The sequence below is a fragment of the Lagenorhynchus albirostris genome, chromosome 10 (assembly GCF_949774975.1).
Source record: "Lagenorhynchus albirostris chromosome 10, mLagAlb1.1, whole genome shotgun sequence".
Taxonomy (NCBI): Eukaryota; Metazoa; Chordata; class Mammalia; order Artiodactyla; family Delphinidae; genus Lagenorhynchus; species Lagenorhynchus albirostris.
Window position 1 is genome coordinate 36,578,391 of NC_083104.1, and position 15,747 is coordinate 36,594,137.

At 43.0% G+C, this 15,747-nt stretch overlaps 1 protein-coding gene and 1 pseudogene across 3 annotated transcripts in view; one reads left to right on the forward strand and one right to left on the reverse strand.

Moving 5' to 3' along the window:
- The first annotated feature begins 1,246 nt into the window (after window positions 1–1,246).
- Window positions 1,247–15,747, forward strand: part of WDR82 (WD repeat domain 82) — a 32,315-nt gene continuing 17,814 nt past the window's right edge. For 2 of the 3 annotated variants that reach the window (XM_060161676.1, XM_060161677.1), the window contains exons 1-6: window positions 1,247–1,705; window positions 5,762–5,859; window positions 8,618–8,684; window positions 14,629–14,728; window positions 15,138–15,254; window positions 15,499–15,654. In XM_060161676.1, coding sequence (XP_060017659.1) covers window positions 1,545–1,705; window positions 5,762–5,859; window positions 8,618–8,684; window positions 14,629–14,728; window positions 15,138–15,254; window positions 15,499–15,654 — 699 coding nt within the window. In that variant the 5' untranslated portion in view covers window positions 1,247–1,544. The remainder of the gene's footprint in view (window positions 1,706–5,761; window positions 5,860–8,617; window positions 8,685–14,628; window positions 14,729–15,137; window positions 15,255–15,498; window positions 15,655–15,747) is intronic. The other variant, XM_060161678.1, reaches the window with a different exon arrangement.
- LOC132527363 (deoxyuridine 5'-triphosphate nucleotidohydrolase, mitochondrial-like) lies at window positions 12,506–13,661 on the reverse strand (annotated as a pseudogene).

Here is a 15,747-nt window from a genome sequence, read left to right on the forward strand (position 1 = left end):
CCATCACAACAATCCCGATGACTACAAAGAGGATAATGCAACTGTTCTATATCTTGAATGTGGTGGTTCCACAACTGTATGGGGATTTTAAAACTCATAAAACTATCTCTGAAAAAGGCCGATTTTTACTATACATAAATCATACCTCAATGGAGAACACCAACAACAATCTGGTTTAAGTAACATGCAAAAATGTGTAAGATACAATGCTAAAGCAGGGGGGAAAATGACAGCATCTACAGCTTATGTTGATATATGAATAAGGAGGAGGATATCAGGAGAATTTAAAACTGTGCTTTGTTGAATAAGGAGATAATTTTCCCTTTCAAAAATTTACTTGTGGGCTTCCCTGGTGGCGCAGTGGTTGAGAATTCGCCTGCCGATTCAGGGGACACGGGTTCGTGCCCCAGTCCGGGAAGATCCCACATGCCGTGGAGCGGCTAGGCCCGTGAGCCATGGCCGCTGAGCCTGCACGTCCGGAGCCTGTGCTCCGCAACGGGAGAGGCCACAACAGTGAGAGGCCCGCGCACCGCAAAAAAAAAAAAAAAAATTTACTTGTAATTGATGCTATGAGTTTTTTGAGCTGTAAATATGTTTTAAAACTTAAAGATGAGTGTTCATAAAATGTGTGGAGCTGAACACTTAAAATTAGCTCATTTTATGCACTTTATATTATATATCAATTACAAAGTTTTTAAAGAAGGCTTAAAGAAAAGTTGCGGGTGGTGGTCACAAGAGTGTACATCCACATGAAAAAAAAATTCACCCAAATGAAAAAAAATTCATCCACTTAAAATTTATTCAGTCTACCGTATAGTACATCTTAATTTAAAAAATACATAAATTTAAGTCTTCTGGCAATGTGGTGGACACGCGGTCAAAGCCCGATGGCGATGACTCATACCCAGAACAGGCCTCCTGGAGCGCAGCCCACCCCCGCAGTACCTGCTCTCGCTCTGCCTGCGGCCGGGGAGCCTGCAGGGGGCACCCGAGTCTCTCGGGGGAGTTGCGGCCCCGCACAAAGACCCGTGGCTCTCGGGAACCCAGGGCCTTGGGGCCCAAGGCGGGGAAGGACGTGGGAATCCCCGCCCCTCCCGCCCCCCAGCGGGTCGGGGAATCGCCGCCTCTGGCCACCCAGCCACACCACTCCCCGCCGGCCGCGCTGACGTCACCGCCCCGCCACCCCGCCTCGCTTCGCCGTTCCCGCCCCGCCCCCTTTCCCGGCTGGCGCCGCGGTGAGGCTCCTCGCCCTCGACTTCTGCCTGTCGCCCCAAGATGGCGGACACAATGAGCTGGTGCCGCGCCGATTGGCCCTGAGGCGACCGTGAGGAGGACCGGTCTGCGAGACCCCATAGTCCCGGCAGAAGAGTGTTGCACAAGCAGGAGGAGGAAGCGGAGGAGGCGGCCCGACTGTCGGCCGCTCTCCAGCCCGCCGCCGGCGCGGCGCCCGCCCCGCCCGGGTCGGCCCCTCGGCAGCCCGCCCGTTCGCCGGGCTCCGCCCCGGCTCTGCGCCGCCGCCGCCGCCGCCACCAGCAGCCGCCGCCATGAAGCTGACCGACAGCGTGCTGCGGAGCTTCCGCGTCGCCAAGGTGTTCCGCGAGAACTCGGACAAGATTAACTGCTTCGACTTCAGCCCCAACGGCGAGACGGTCATCTCGAGCAGCGACGACGACTCCATCGTGCTCTATGACTGCCAGGAGGGCAAGTGAGTGCACCGGTGGCCTTGGGCCCGGGTCTGAGTCCCTCCCGCCCTCCCTGTCGTGGCCCTGCGCTCCCCCCGCGGCCCGCCCTCTAACCCGGTCTGGCCCGCGGCCTGTATTGCACACGCTCCCGCTGGGGCCGCGTCCCCTCAGAAGCCGTCCGGGAGACCATTTTTTTTTTTTTTTAAATAACGATAGCAATAACAGTAATCATATATTTGTTTTGTCTGCCTTCGGTCTCCTCACAGAGAGCCTTAGCATCTCTGACCAAACCACACCTTGACCTTGACCTTTAAACGCAGGGTCCGCCCACCGCTGCCCCAGCTGGTAGCTTTAACGCTCCTCTGACTCCGTCGAAGGTGCCAGTCGGCTGTGGCCCCTGCGCAGAACCGCAGAGGCTGCTCTGCTGCTTCGTTCAGCAGCGGCAGCTCGCTCTCTCTGCCCTCTGCTCGGTCACCTCGATTCAGCCCTGGCACTTCACCCGACCCCTGCCCCTCAGCTTCCCGCCGCCCTTCTGCCGGAAGGCCGCGTGGGTTGCAGTTGTTAGCTGTAAGGATTTATTTGTTGCCTCTTTGGGCCCCCTGACATTTCCTTTATGGTCCAAATCATTCTCTTGCTCCCTCAGTCCTGATGCCCATGTTTATAGTTAACTTTTTACCTGCATCCAAAACTTTTCCTTTTTGCCAGACACACCTGGCTGTCGCATCCCAACCTGAATGTGAAAGTCCTAGTAGAACAAAGAAAGCATCGTCTGACAATTTCGTGTTTCTTCTTATACTTTTTTAAAAATTATACTTTATGGTCCTCTTGGACTTATCATAATTCCGAGTCTGATCATGACATTTCTAGGTTGTCCCAAGTCCTATGGAGACTCACCACACCTGTATCTCTGCAAGATCTTAAAAGCACAGCTTTTTGCCTTTTTCCCTGGGGACCTGTCAGCTTCCCCTCACCCCCGCCCCAGACTTGCTTTCTCCAAATCCTTGCTAAATTGTGATCTTCTTTTTGAATCCTTGGGTTTTTCTTTACCTTCTCCAGCTGTTCCTTTTGTCTGTTTTGCTTAAACCAATGTTTTCTATAAACTTTCTTTTGGAACTTGTCTCTTCATTTGTGAATTTGGTTATCTGAAGTAATGCTGTATTGGTCTGGGCTATATTGTTCTGCCCAATTTTTTCCCATTTGGGCTGTGGAAAAAGTATTATGTAACTGGCTCTGGATCTGCTTGCGGTATGTGGAAGAGTGGCCTATAGTGGTGGTCCTGAGGGAAGAGAGAATTGTTAGCTGGACTGATGCTGAGAGATGTGAGTCAATGTTATTCATTTCATAGATGGATTTTGGTCCAGGTCCGGCCACTTGCATTAGCCTGGAATAGAAAGTAACGTATAAAGCTAGGGTGGAGATTGGGGTTGTGGGGTACTGGAGCTAGAAGTAAATTGAAGCTGACTTGCTTGAAATGTTTAGTGCTTGTGCACAGATTAGAACTTCTCCCTGGATGAATTTGAGGATGGAGATGTATATCCTCATTCAAAGAAAATGAAGGTTGTGGCAGCATTTCTTCACAGTTTCTCTCCAAATACTGCATAATTTCTGCGGTTGGTAGGAATGATATTGACTTGAAGGCTGTCTTGTTAAAAGTAAAATGTTAATTTTATAACATAATGCAGTTTATTCATTCATGTAGCATTTTTACATAATTACAAACTTGCAGAAAAGTTACATCATTGTTTCAAAGAACTCCAGGACCCAATAATTGGTTATATTTTGCTCTGTTTGCTTTGTCATTCTCTGTAGATACACACACACACACACACACACACACACACACACACACGCACGCACAATTTTTTCTTTCCCTGAGCCATTAGAGAGTAATTTGGAGGTATCAAGCCCCTTTATCCTAAACACTTCAGCATGGATTTCCTAAGCACAAGGACGTTTTCTTAGGTAACCAGAGTACAGTTATCCAAATTAGGGAATTTAACATTGATACAATAGTATACAGCACGCTCTTTAAAATATTCATATGGATTAATTGTGACCTTGTTTCATTGTGATCTGTGATCAGAGAGCAACCTGATAGGAGACCTGGGTTCTAGTTTGGCCTTGTGACCAGGTATGTGACATTGGTCAGATCACTTCGCTGGCCTCTAGGAATCTGTGATCCTAAGTGGTAATGTGAAGAAAAAATTTGCCACTAGTGTAGGTCAAACCAACATTGGAAGAAAATAACATTTTCTTGGAAGGCACAGTATCTTTATTAGATGGTACTAATGTTGGGAGTTTGAAAATGGCTAAAATAAGATTCTTTATGCTTAATATTTTCCATGTGTACTGTTCACTTAAACTTGCTTTGTAATAGAGTTCATCCATTGAGTGATTTTTTTAATTTTAATTTTTTGGCTGCACTACATAGCATGTGGGATCTTAGTTCCCCAACCAGGGATCGAACCTGCAGTCCCTGCATACAGTCTTAACCACTGGGCCTCCAGGGAAGTCCCGAGTGTTTTTTTTTGTTTGTTTTTTTTTTAATTTGAAAGTATACAAAGGATATTATCTGTGGTAGGTGATGCGAATTATTCAGAGAGAAGGATTTAATATTATTTATTCGTACCTGATCACCAGAATCATAGTTTGTGCAGAGAAGCTTACCACAATATTCGTGAAAGAATGTTATGCATAAGCTCTGTAAGATCCTCTGAAATGGATGCATTAGGATCTTGCTTTCAAACTAGGAAATGATATGAGGTAAAAGATTTATGTTATTAAGAACAAAATCTCAGGTTAATACTATGGATATATTTGAGACAAATAGGCCGTATATAAGTGGAACTGAAAATTTTCCTTTAACATTGGTTCTTCAGGCTCTGTCTTCATTATTGTAGGGTAAATACTGAGATAAGTAAGCTTCTGTTTCCATTGGTAGGAGCAAAGTCAACTATCTTTTGAGAGCAAGCACACATTCACATGCACGTTCACTCACTCACTGGTTACCACACAGTAACTACATGGCAGAACCCAGGGTGGCGGACTTAACAAGGTAGCATTTGAGCTGTTCTTTTTGTTTAGTTGATCTTTCAGTAAAGGTAAAAATGTGGAAAATTAAGTGCATTTGGAGTGAGAAGTCTTGTTTGTAAATAGGTTTAATGTAGGGAAACCCTTGACGTCACAAAAATTGAAAGTGCAAATGATTAAAGTTCCCTGAGTCATCTGATTGTTTAGCATCTAGGTTTCAAGAGGCTTTTACATTGAGAGGGTGAATTTCCTTTTCATAAATTAACTTCTTGATAAACATTAATATAGGATTTATGAAATTCTCCTATACCTAAATGTAGAATATTATGAAGTTTTTGGTTAAATCTTTTGCTGAGATCAGTTTCAGCTTGATCTTCAAGGTGCTATAGAAGAAGATAACATTTAAGGAACTTCAACAAATGGACTGATAACCTCTAGCTTAGAAATATGTGATTTTACATTTAAGTAAAGAGAAAAGAATCAATGACTAGTTTTGTTAGGGAGAGTGAGGTTTGTCTTGTAAGAGGCTCAGTAAGTGCTTTGGACCTGTAAGAGAGGATGGAAATATTAGGTTATATTAGGAAAGGCAGTTTTGCATCTGGTTTCGGTTTTGATAAATCATTTCTTCTTAAAGAAAGAGCTTCTTTCCAAGTGAATGGCTTAAGTTCTGGCCTCATTGGTCTGGCGTATTCCCATTTTCCTCTTTCTTGGAAGTTATGACTTGTTTTGTGTGCCTTTCTTCCCAAATAGATGTACTTCTTCTCAAAGCTTACTTTTGAACATTGTAGTAAAGGCTGATTTGAGCCCTCAGATTTACTTCTACTTCCTAACTTCGGCATTTGGTATCCAGAGGTGAAAGCCTGTTGCACTTGATTGATTCTGTTTGTTTCCACCCTTTTGGAAGAAATTCTGTTTCTTTTCAGTGTTAGAGGTTACCAAGAATCTTCACCCTTCCCACATCATTCAAGTGCTTCTCTTTATATGAAGATCCTAGATTTTGGTGATGGAGGATTTTGATGGTTTTCTTTCTCTGTCCATTTCCTCATCAGACCAAAGAGAACCCTGTACAGTAAGAAATACGGCGTGGACCTCATCAGATACACTCATGCAGCAAACACAGTCGTTTACAGCTCTAACAAAATAGATGGTAAGCAAGCCTTCTTTTTAGGAAGTTATGGTCATGGTTTCCTTTGTTAAATTGTTCACGGAATCTTTGTGAGTACTTCTGTTTGGTTATAGTTACTTTAAATTTTCCTATGATGTTAGCTGTGCTAATATTGTTATGACTGAAGGGATGCTGGAAGCAAGCAAGCCATTAGTACTTTTGAAGGACTTGAAACTGAGTATGAAAGGTCTCCAGTTTAGAGTGGAGAGTGGAAATAGGAAGCCACAAATTGTATTTACGGTTTGAACTTCTTGAAACGAATACTTTTAGAAGAAATAAAAGGAAAGAATACTTGACAGCAAGTGGTAAACAATGCTACCTTCCTGTTCAAAATATATAGATTTGAGAATAGTTTTACAGATGCTTGAGTTATGGTAGTTTAGCAGACCTTAGAAGAGTTTTTGGTGTGTGCCCAACCATTTATGGTCTGTGTCACAAAGGACAGTATACTGACTTTAGTTATCTTTGATTCCAGGGACACTTTTTGATTTGAATTTTATCCCTTTTTCCTTTTATTTATTTATCTTATTTTTTTTGGCCGCACTGCACACATGTGAGATCTTAGTTCCCCAACCAGGGATCAAACCCGCGGCCCCTGCATTGGTAGCATGGAGTCTTAGCCACTGGACCACCAGGGAAGTCTCTCCCTTTTTCCTTTTAAATAAAGTTAATGTCTTTGAAGAATAAAGACTTATTTTTAGAAATTAAACTTGTGAATTTCTTTCTCTAATAAAGGATCTCTGCCTTTACCTGCTTTTCCCCTGGGATAAGTCATTCTCAGTTGACAGATTGTCTTGGAATTGAGCTATAACACTTTCATGTTAGGACTTTTTTTTTTTTTTTTAACTTATCTCACTGATTTGTTGATTGTTTCATTTTTAGCAGTACAATTTTTCTAATGTCATTCAACAAAGATTTCTTAGACCGCTGTTTTGGTTATGCCTATCTCAGAGCAGATGGGTAGAAGTCTTTTTTTTTTTTTTTTTAAATGAGACTTTTCTGCCTGTACTTGGTTTTTAGTAAGTATATCGTTTATACTTTTCATGCCTCTATTTCAGAAGTGGTTTTCTAAGTAAGCAGTGCAATTGATGCTTTTGGACAAGAATATAAAACAGGATCTTGAGGAAATATATCTCTGTGATCATCTGAATGAATGGTATATTTCTTCTATTGGGGTATATTTCTTCTGTTGGGGTGTTTTTCTGGGTGATTAAATGAGGATTCTCCAAATATGGTGCAAGATGAGGCAAATGTGTGGCACTTGCAGCTTTGCTGCCAGGCCTCTGCTGTGAGGATGTTGCCTTTCCTGTCTCGAGTGCATCCATCCTGAAGAGTTCCTCCAACGCTCCGTATCATTTTGCCTGATTCCAGGCTGAGGTAGTAGTTTGTACAGTTTGAGGGTCTATGATACCACCCGGTACAGGAGATAACTGTACAGGCCACTGCCTTGCCAGGAACAGCGCGCCAGCTACCGAGTGGGGCGGAGAGGATGGCGACGCCCTGCTCATCTCTGGGAAAACCAGGTAATGGGGAGGAAGTCTTTTTCTGCTTAGGGCAGGTGAGTAGTTCCTAGCAATAGAACAACCAGGAATACTTTATAGTTGTCATTCGAGAACTTTGAACATGTTTTCAAAGAAAACCATATTTAGTTTTGGAACATACAAAGAGTGCCTTTTTCCCTCTCCCAGGTTAAATGCCCTCTTATTAGTACCCCTGTGAACCACTGGGATGACTTGGTGCTTTCAGCCTTTCTGTTTCTGTGTTGTGTTTGCCTCCAGAATGTTCTTTCTATGCTTTCCTTTCTGTATTTTGGCCCCATTTCCTATAACCTTTTTCTCAACAATTGTTTCTTATTCCTAGTCTTTTCAGGGGCATTGTACTTTCCAGTTCTGTTCTTTATGGCACTTCGTTCCCTTCCCACCACCATCATTTTTTGTTTTGCTTTTTCAGAGGAATCATTTGGTTTTTAAGAGTATTTGTCTTATTTGCCCCAAGCACAAATCTCTGTGATTATTTCTTTCTTGGATATTGTCAAATTCTCACTGCTATGACTTGGTATAGTTCATGACTTTGATTTTTAAATGTCTTGTGATCTTTTTAACCTAAATTTTCTCATTTCCTTTGGCCACTTTATAATTCACTTTTCTGCATAAGGGACCATTGGATAGTTGGTTAATTAGAAAAGAAGTAGTAGAACACTAATTCTCTTTCCATTTTATTTAGTTTTAATGTAAATTGTGTATCCAGTTTACATTAAGATGAGGTGAGGGTTGGGTTGACATGCTGTTGGAGAACGCTGGACAAAAGTATCTTATGCCAGAATCCAGCCTGATCCTCAGCTCAGCATGGCTGTTTAATTCTTTGAGTCTATTTCCTCAGTAGCCATATGTTTTTCTTTAAGGTTTGCCATTCTGTGGGCATTAAAATTGTTGTGAGTTTTTTTTTTGGGGGGGTGCATATTTGCAGGACAAGTTTCATTGTAACTATGCAGAAGCCAAAGATTGGCAGCAGTAGTGATTTTAAACATTGCTGTATATGCTGTCAACTTGAGAACTCTGCTTTTGAATTACGTGAAATCTCTAGTCCCGTGAAAAGTAGTTATTCACTATTATTTATTCATACCTTGCTTGGATTATGGAAAACAATGAATTCTTTGACCTTGTCTTTTCAAGATGAAAATGCAAAGTAAATTCCTTTAAAAATAGTAGGATATCATCATGCCTTATTTATCTTCTTACAGATACTATCCGTTACCTGTCCTTGCATGACAACAAATACATCAGATACTTTCCTGGACATAGCAAAAGGTAAGATGCACGTGTTACAGAAGTAGATAGTTCTTTTATCCCTGAGGTTATCCAGAGAATGAAAGAGTGGAGAGATTTTATTAGTGAACTGAAGCTAGTTTCTCACCGCTGTTTGGCATACCTCTTAATCTTCTCTTGTTAACCTTCCCTAAACAGTCAACTCATGATTAATCGAGGTTGTAGAGGCCAGGGGTAGGACTTCATAGATAAACCGAAACCTCAGTTAAAACATTAATAGGAAGAATGTGGATTAAAGATATTCAGTGGAAACCTATGTAGTAAAAATAACATTTGGCATTTAGGGATCCCAAATATCAGACATCCCTTAATGAAAGTACATTTACATGTTTGAGGCCTTCCAGTATAGGTGGCCCCCATTTCAGCATGACCCTGCTCTACATAAATGTGTTCCACATGAAGAGCTTAATGAATATCTAAAAAAAATTAATAAAATTGTTGGCTTCCCTGGTGGCACAATGGTTAAGAATCCACCTGCCAATTCAGGGGACACAGGTTCAAGCCCTGGTCTGGGAAGATCCCACATGCCGTGAAGCAGCTAAGCCCGTGCGCCACAACCACTGAGCCTGCACTCTATAGCCTGCGAGTCACAACTGCTGAGCCTGCGTGCCACAACTACTGAAGCTCATGTGCCTAGAGCCCATGCTCCGCAAAACAGAAGTCACCGCAGTGAGAAGTCCGCACACCGCAACAAAGAGTAGCTCCCGCTCACCGCAGCTAAAGAAAGCCCGCATGCAGCAACAAAGACCCAAAGCAGCCAAAAATAAATAAATTTATTTAAAAAAAATAATAAAATTTTCCTTTCGTACTTTTTGAAAGTCAAGAAACTTGTTTCCTTATTTTTTTTTAAAGGTATGTATTTATTTTTATTTTTTTTGGCTGCGTTGGGTCTTTGCTACGCGCGGGCTGTCTCTATTTGCAGCGCTCGGGGGCTACTCTTCCTTGTGGTGCGCAGGTTTCTCATTGTGGCTTCTCTTGTTGAGGAGCACAGGGTCTAGGCACATGGGCTTCAGTAGTCGCGGTGCATGGGCTGTAGGGCATGAGGGCTTCAGTATTTGTGGCGTGCAAGCTCAGTAGTTGTGGCTTGCGGGCTCTAGAGTGCAGGCTCAGTAGTTGTGGCACATGGGCTTAGTTGCTCCATGGTATGTTGGATCTTCTCAGACCAGGGATCGAATCCGAGTCCCCTGCATTGGCAGGCAGATTCTTAACCACTGAGCCACCAGGGAAGTCCCCCTTATTCTGTTCTGTAATGCAGGTTGCTTCTCTCTGTCTCATCCCAATTCCCCTGTTATTTTTCCTCCAGTTTTTCGAGTTTGGGCTGAATGTTAAACACATTTTCCCTTGGATGATATATTAATCATAGGTGCTTTCCTTTGCAAATGTACAGTAACCCTGTGTAGCTTGGAGTGGTTCAGAGCCCTGACAGGAGGTAGACCAAGAGCACTGTTTTCAGCTGCACTTCTGATTGGGCAAGGGCATTTCTGTGTTGCTGAAGATAAGAGGTGGCAGCTGTTGGTTGCTGTGTAGTTCAAAGAATGGCTTGTGACAAGTAGATGTTTTTGCTTGTTTATAGTCAAATTAATGTTCACAAATATACTGTCTGTAATTAAGAGTTGATTGCAGGGCTTCCCTGGTGGCGCAGTGGTTGAGAGTCCGCCTGCCGATGCAGGGGACATGGGTTCGTGCCCTGGTCCGGGAAGATCCCACATGCCGCGGAGCGGCTGGGCCCGTGAGCCATGGCCGCTGAGCCTGCACGTCTGGAGCCTGTGCTCCGCAACGGGAGAGACCACAACAGTGAGGGGCCCGCGTACCGCAAAAAATAAATAAATAAATAAAAGAGTTGATTGCAGTTGTTTGAAATTCTTTCCAATCTTCCCAGTTGCCCAATCTCTTGACCTCCTGACCTCCTGATTCTTAATAGATGACTTTGTCCCTCCTTTTTTGAGAAAATCAAGGCCATCCAAAATGAGTTCAACTCCTCTTTCACCTAAACTCCTTTCTTCCTTAGAACACTTTCCCTGAGAAAGAAGTAGCCTTTTCTTCTTTGAGAAAACCAACCCCTCTGTTTTTACTTCCGTCTCCTTACTGGACTTTGCTGCCCACAAACTTAGTTGGTCTTCTAAATTTATTTACTTTTATTTATTTTATTTTTGGCTCCGTTGCGTCTTCGTTGCTGCACATGGGCTTTCTCTAGTTGTGGTGAGCGGGAGCTACTCTTCACTGTGGTGCGCAGACTTCTTATTGCGATGACGTCTCTTGTTGTGGAGCACGGGCTCTAGGTGCACGGGCTTCAGTAGTTGTGGCACTCTGGGCTCAGTAGTTGTGGCTCATGGGCTCTAGCGCGCAGGCTCAGTAATTGGCGGCACACGGGCTTAGTTGCTCCATGGCATGTGGGATCTTCCCCGGGCTGGGGCTTGAACCCGGCAGGCGGATTCTTAACCACTGCGCCACCAGGGAAGCCCTACTCACCGGGGGAAACCTACTCGGTCTTCTTTATCTTCCTTATGGTCTTCTTTATCTTCCTTATATTAAATTTATCTCTTGAGCATGTCACCCACTTCTTTTCGCCATCAAAGATAAAAGAATAATCTGCATATTCCCTTCTCCACCTCCTCATACTCATTCACTGTTTAACTCACTCATCTAAGCCAAGCTGTTTACTCCCCTTTCCCTGCTGCCTCCAGGTAAAATCCACTGCCTGGGACTCTTTGGTGCTTAACCTCTCAGTAAAACTTTTTTTCCTTTGGCTTCTTATGTTGGTTCTGTTTTTGCTATTTTTTGCCTCTCTTTCTCTTTTTGACTCTAAACAAGGTTCTACCCTAGCTTTTTTCTCCTCCTCTTGGTATTTGGGCCATCACTGATTTCATTCACCTCAGATAGTTTCCCAAATCAGTATTTTCAGCCCATAATTTCCAGACTCAACTTCTACCTACAGGTCCAATACTCCATCCATCGTTAAATTCCTTGGGCCAGCTCCTCTGTCTGCCTCATGTTTCTTCACCTCTGTCCCTTCCAATTCTCCCGACTCAAAGTCTCTGTTACCTGTTCACTACTTTTTCCCTGCCTTCACATCCGGTGAGTTGTTAAATCCCGTTGATTCTACTTAGGTTTAACCTCATGTGTCATTGTGCTCCATACTCCTTTGCTTCTGTCCTAGCTCAGGTAAATTATTGTCAACTCCTAATCTCCCCGTCCCTCAACATCCTGCTTCTGCACCCTGTTTTTACAGCTCTGACCACAGCCTCCCTCAAGAAACCTTGGAGTCAGATTCTTTTCCCTCTGCCTGACCCATTTTCCCAGTGTTATCTCCTACCACTCCAGTTGAAGTGAACTCTGGGCTGCTTCCTGAACTGCCTCATGCCTTCCTATCTGGCAACTTCCAGAAAGGCCACTCCCATTGAAACCCTGTTCACCACAGGTGCTGCTTCTTCCTGAAGGCCTTCTCTGACCCTCTCTTGGACGTTGTCTGGACTAGACAGTTAAGCTTCCTTAGAGTTGAAGTCTTGTTCCTCCTTGTATTCCCTCTGCCTCTCATCGTAGAGCCTTGTGCCAAGATAGACTTCCTCTGAACTTTTGACCTGAATACTGTGATGTAAAATTACATGTTCATATGCATTCTGCTCACTCCGTTTTATTACCACCTCAGCATTCCCAGGAAATTTTGGCTTACAGTATCTTTTAAATTTTTAAGTTGATGATCTAGTGCAAATGTTAATTTAGTTATATTGGAAGAATTTTTTTTTTTTTGGTCAAAAACTTTAAGAAAAAGTACATTTTTCCATTTTTTACTCATGGCATACATTTTAATTCTTTCTAGTGGAACCAAAACTTCCTGAACCCCTTTCAGAGTCATCCAAAATTTGAACTTCTTCTATTTCTACATTTAAAAAACCCATTCACAAATGAGCTGTGCAATTTGATCCACTTTTTTTACTCCAATTTTTTTTTTGTCAAAATGAGACAGTATAGCACCAATATTTCCTCTGTAATCTTCACCTGTGACACCAGCTCCTTTGTCTGTGAAGCGTTTTTTAGCCAAGGCAGAATGTGGAACTACTCTTCCATAACACCCAGAAGGAAGAGCCATCTGAGTGTCCATTTTCACAAGGGCTTCCTCTGTAGATGGTACTACAGACTCATAGTCACTGTACAGGTCATAGCCCACGGACCTCAAGGATCCCTCTGGTTAGGGCCGTGGCATGCCCCAAGAGGCAAGTAAAGTGGAGTCACATGCCATCCTTCTCCACGGGCTGGGCCCAAATGCCGGGGAGATGATGGGTGTCCTCAACGCAGAGCGTGGCAGAGCAAGAACATGAGCAGAGGGGACAAGAGAGCTCAGGATGAGACCTTGGAAGAAGTGTTTTTCAGTGAGTGACTGGTGTAACCATAAGAGGGGACCCATATCAGAAATATAGCATAGGCTATTAGCATAGGGCTGTGGCTCTCTAAGTGTGGGGCCCAAACCACCAGTCTCACCATCACTGAGGAGCTTGTTAGAAACACAGATTCTCAGACCTCACCCCAGACCTACTGGATTAGAAATTCTGGCAGTGGATCCCAGCAATCTGTTTTAACCCACCCTCCAGGTGATGCTGGTGCCACTCAGGTTTGAGAACAACAGTATAGTCCACAAACCTCTAGTTAAGGAATCATGCTTTTTTTTTTAAATTGAGATATAGTTCAGTACCATAAATTCATCCTTTTAAAGTGTACAATTCAGTGGTTTTTAGTATATTCACAGAGTTGGGCAACCATCACCACTATCTAATTCCAGAACATATTCATCACCCCAAATAGAAACCCTGTACCCATTAACACTTCCCATTTCCCCTCTTCACAGCCCCTGGCAACCACTAATCTACTTTCTGTCTCTATAACTTTGCCTATTCTGGATATTTTGTATAAATGGAACCAGATCATATGTGGCCTTTTGTGTCTGACTTCTTTCACTTCATACATGTTGTAATATGAATCAGTACTTCATTTCTTTTTTATTTATTTATTTTTGGCTGCGTTGGGTCTTCATTGCTGCGCGCGGGCTTTAGTAGCGGTGAGTGGGGACTACTCTTCGTTGTGGTGCGCAGGTTTCACATTGCGGTGGCTTCTCGTTGCGGAGCACGGGCTCTAGGCTCGCGGGCTCACTAGTTGTGGCTCGCAGGCTCAGTAGTTGTCGCTCACGGGCTCTAGAGCGCAGGCTCAGTAGTTGTGGCGCACGGGCTTAGTTGCTCTGCAGCATGTGGGATCTCCCCAGACCAGGGCTCGAACCTGTGTCCCCTGCATTGGCAGGCGGATTCTTAACCACTGCGCCACCAGGGAAGCCCCAGTACTTCATTTTTTTTTATTGCCAAATAATATTCTTGTATGACAATAACACGTTTTCTTTATCCATTCATTAGGTGATGGACATTTGGGTTGTTTCCACTTTTTAGTAATTATGAATAATGCTGTTGTGAACATACATGTACGGGGAATTTTTTGGACATATGTTTTCATTTTTCTTGGGTATATACCTAAGAGTGGAATGTTTGGATCATATAGTAACTCTAACTTTTTGAGGAAGCATAAAACTTATTCAAAGCAACTGTACCATTTTACATTCCTACCGGCAGTGTATAAGGGTTCCAGTTTCTCCACATCCTCACCAACAGTTGTTATCTCTCTTTTTGATTATAGCTTTGCTAGTGGGTATGAAGTGGTATTTCATTATGATTTGATTTGCATTGGAATCATATGTTTTTATGCTGTAGCTTTAAGTTGCTTTTTTAAACTAATTGCCTTTGATTGTTCCGGATTGCTTGTGTATGTGTTTCTTAAAATGGAGTTTTTAGGAGAACACATATGTATAGGTAGGTAAAGTGGTTTAGAGTTCATATCCAATTCTTGTTAATATTTCGCTTCAACTACTATTTATCTTGATGCATTGCAGGGTGGTGGCCTTATCCATGTCACCTGTGGATGACACTTTCATTTCTGGGTCTCTTGATAAGACCATTCGGCTCTGGGATCTCCGGTCTCCTAACTGCCAGGTAATGTTGCCTCACAGTTACACTTTAAGCGTTTTCAACTCTCCCTCTCAAGGAAGGGGGAAAGCAGTGATTCTTTCCTGGGATCCCAGAGTCTTTAAATTTTGGAGAAGATCTTTTACTGGTAGGTAGCTGGTAATTAAGCTAATACCTTAATCCGGTGCATACTTATTATGATCTGTGGCTTGGTGCTTTAAAAGCAGTTTTCCTGGAGCCTTTGAGCTATATATTTTAGACTCCAAGGATTTGTTTTTATTTGAATTCAGTGTCTATAAAATTATACAGTTAGGGTTGATCTGAAATCAATTGCATGGAGACCAGGTTTTTTTTTAACTTCATTTTAGTTAGTTTTGTGTTTGCTTTTGGTAGGATCCTGGGTTCATTAACTTTTTTAAAATTTCTTTTTTCTCAGGGTCTCATGCATTTACAGGGCAAGCCAGTTTGTTCTTTTGATCCAGAAGGATTAATTTTTGCTGCAGGTGTCAATTCTGAAATGGTCAAACTTTATGATCTTCGCTCTTTTGATAAGGTAAATCTTTGAATCTTTGAACCGTCTTGATATTATGGAAGTTTTGAAGGGTGAGATGGACATTTAAGAGCCTTTTTCTACAGTAGAGGAGGTATGTGGTAGATATTAGAAAGTGTCAGAGCAGTACTTCATCTTCTGCTTTCCCTAGTCAAAAAGGAATCTAAAGGGATAGAATGAGATTTGGCTCTGGCAGAAGGAATTATTGATGTGCCTTGGGCCTAGGGCTGCTGTCTGTCTTTTGCAGGGGCCATTTGCGACATTTAAGATGCAGTATGATCGGACTTGTGAGTGGACAGGGCTTAAGTTCAGCAATGATGGCAAACTCATCCTCATCTCCACCAATGGCAGCTTCATCCGTCTGATCGATGCATTCAAGGGAGTGGTGATGCATACGTTTGGGGTGAGCTGACAACTTTTAACCATGTTTTTTTCCCCATACTCTACCTTTTTTCCATGCTCATCCCTTCTGAGAATTGTGTTAGCTAGTTAGTGG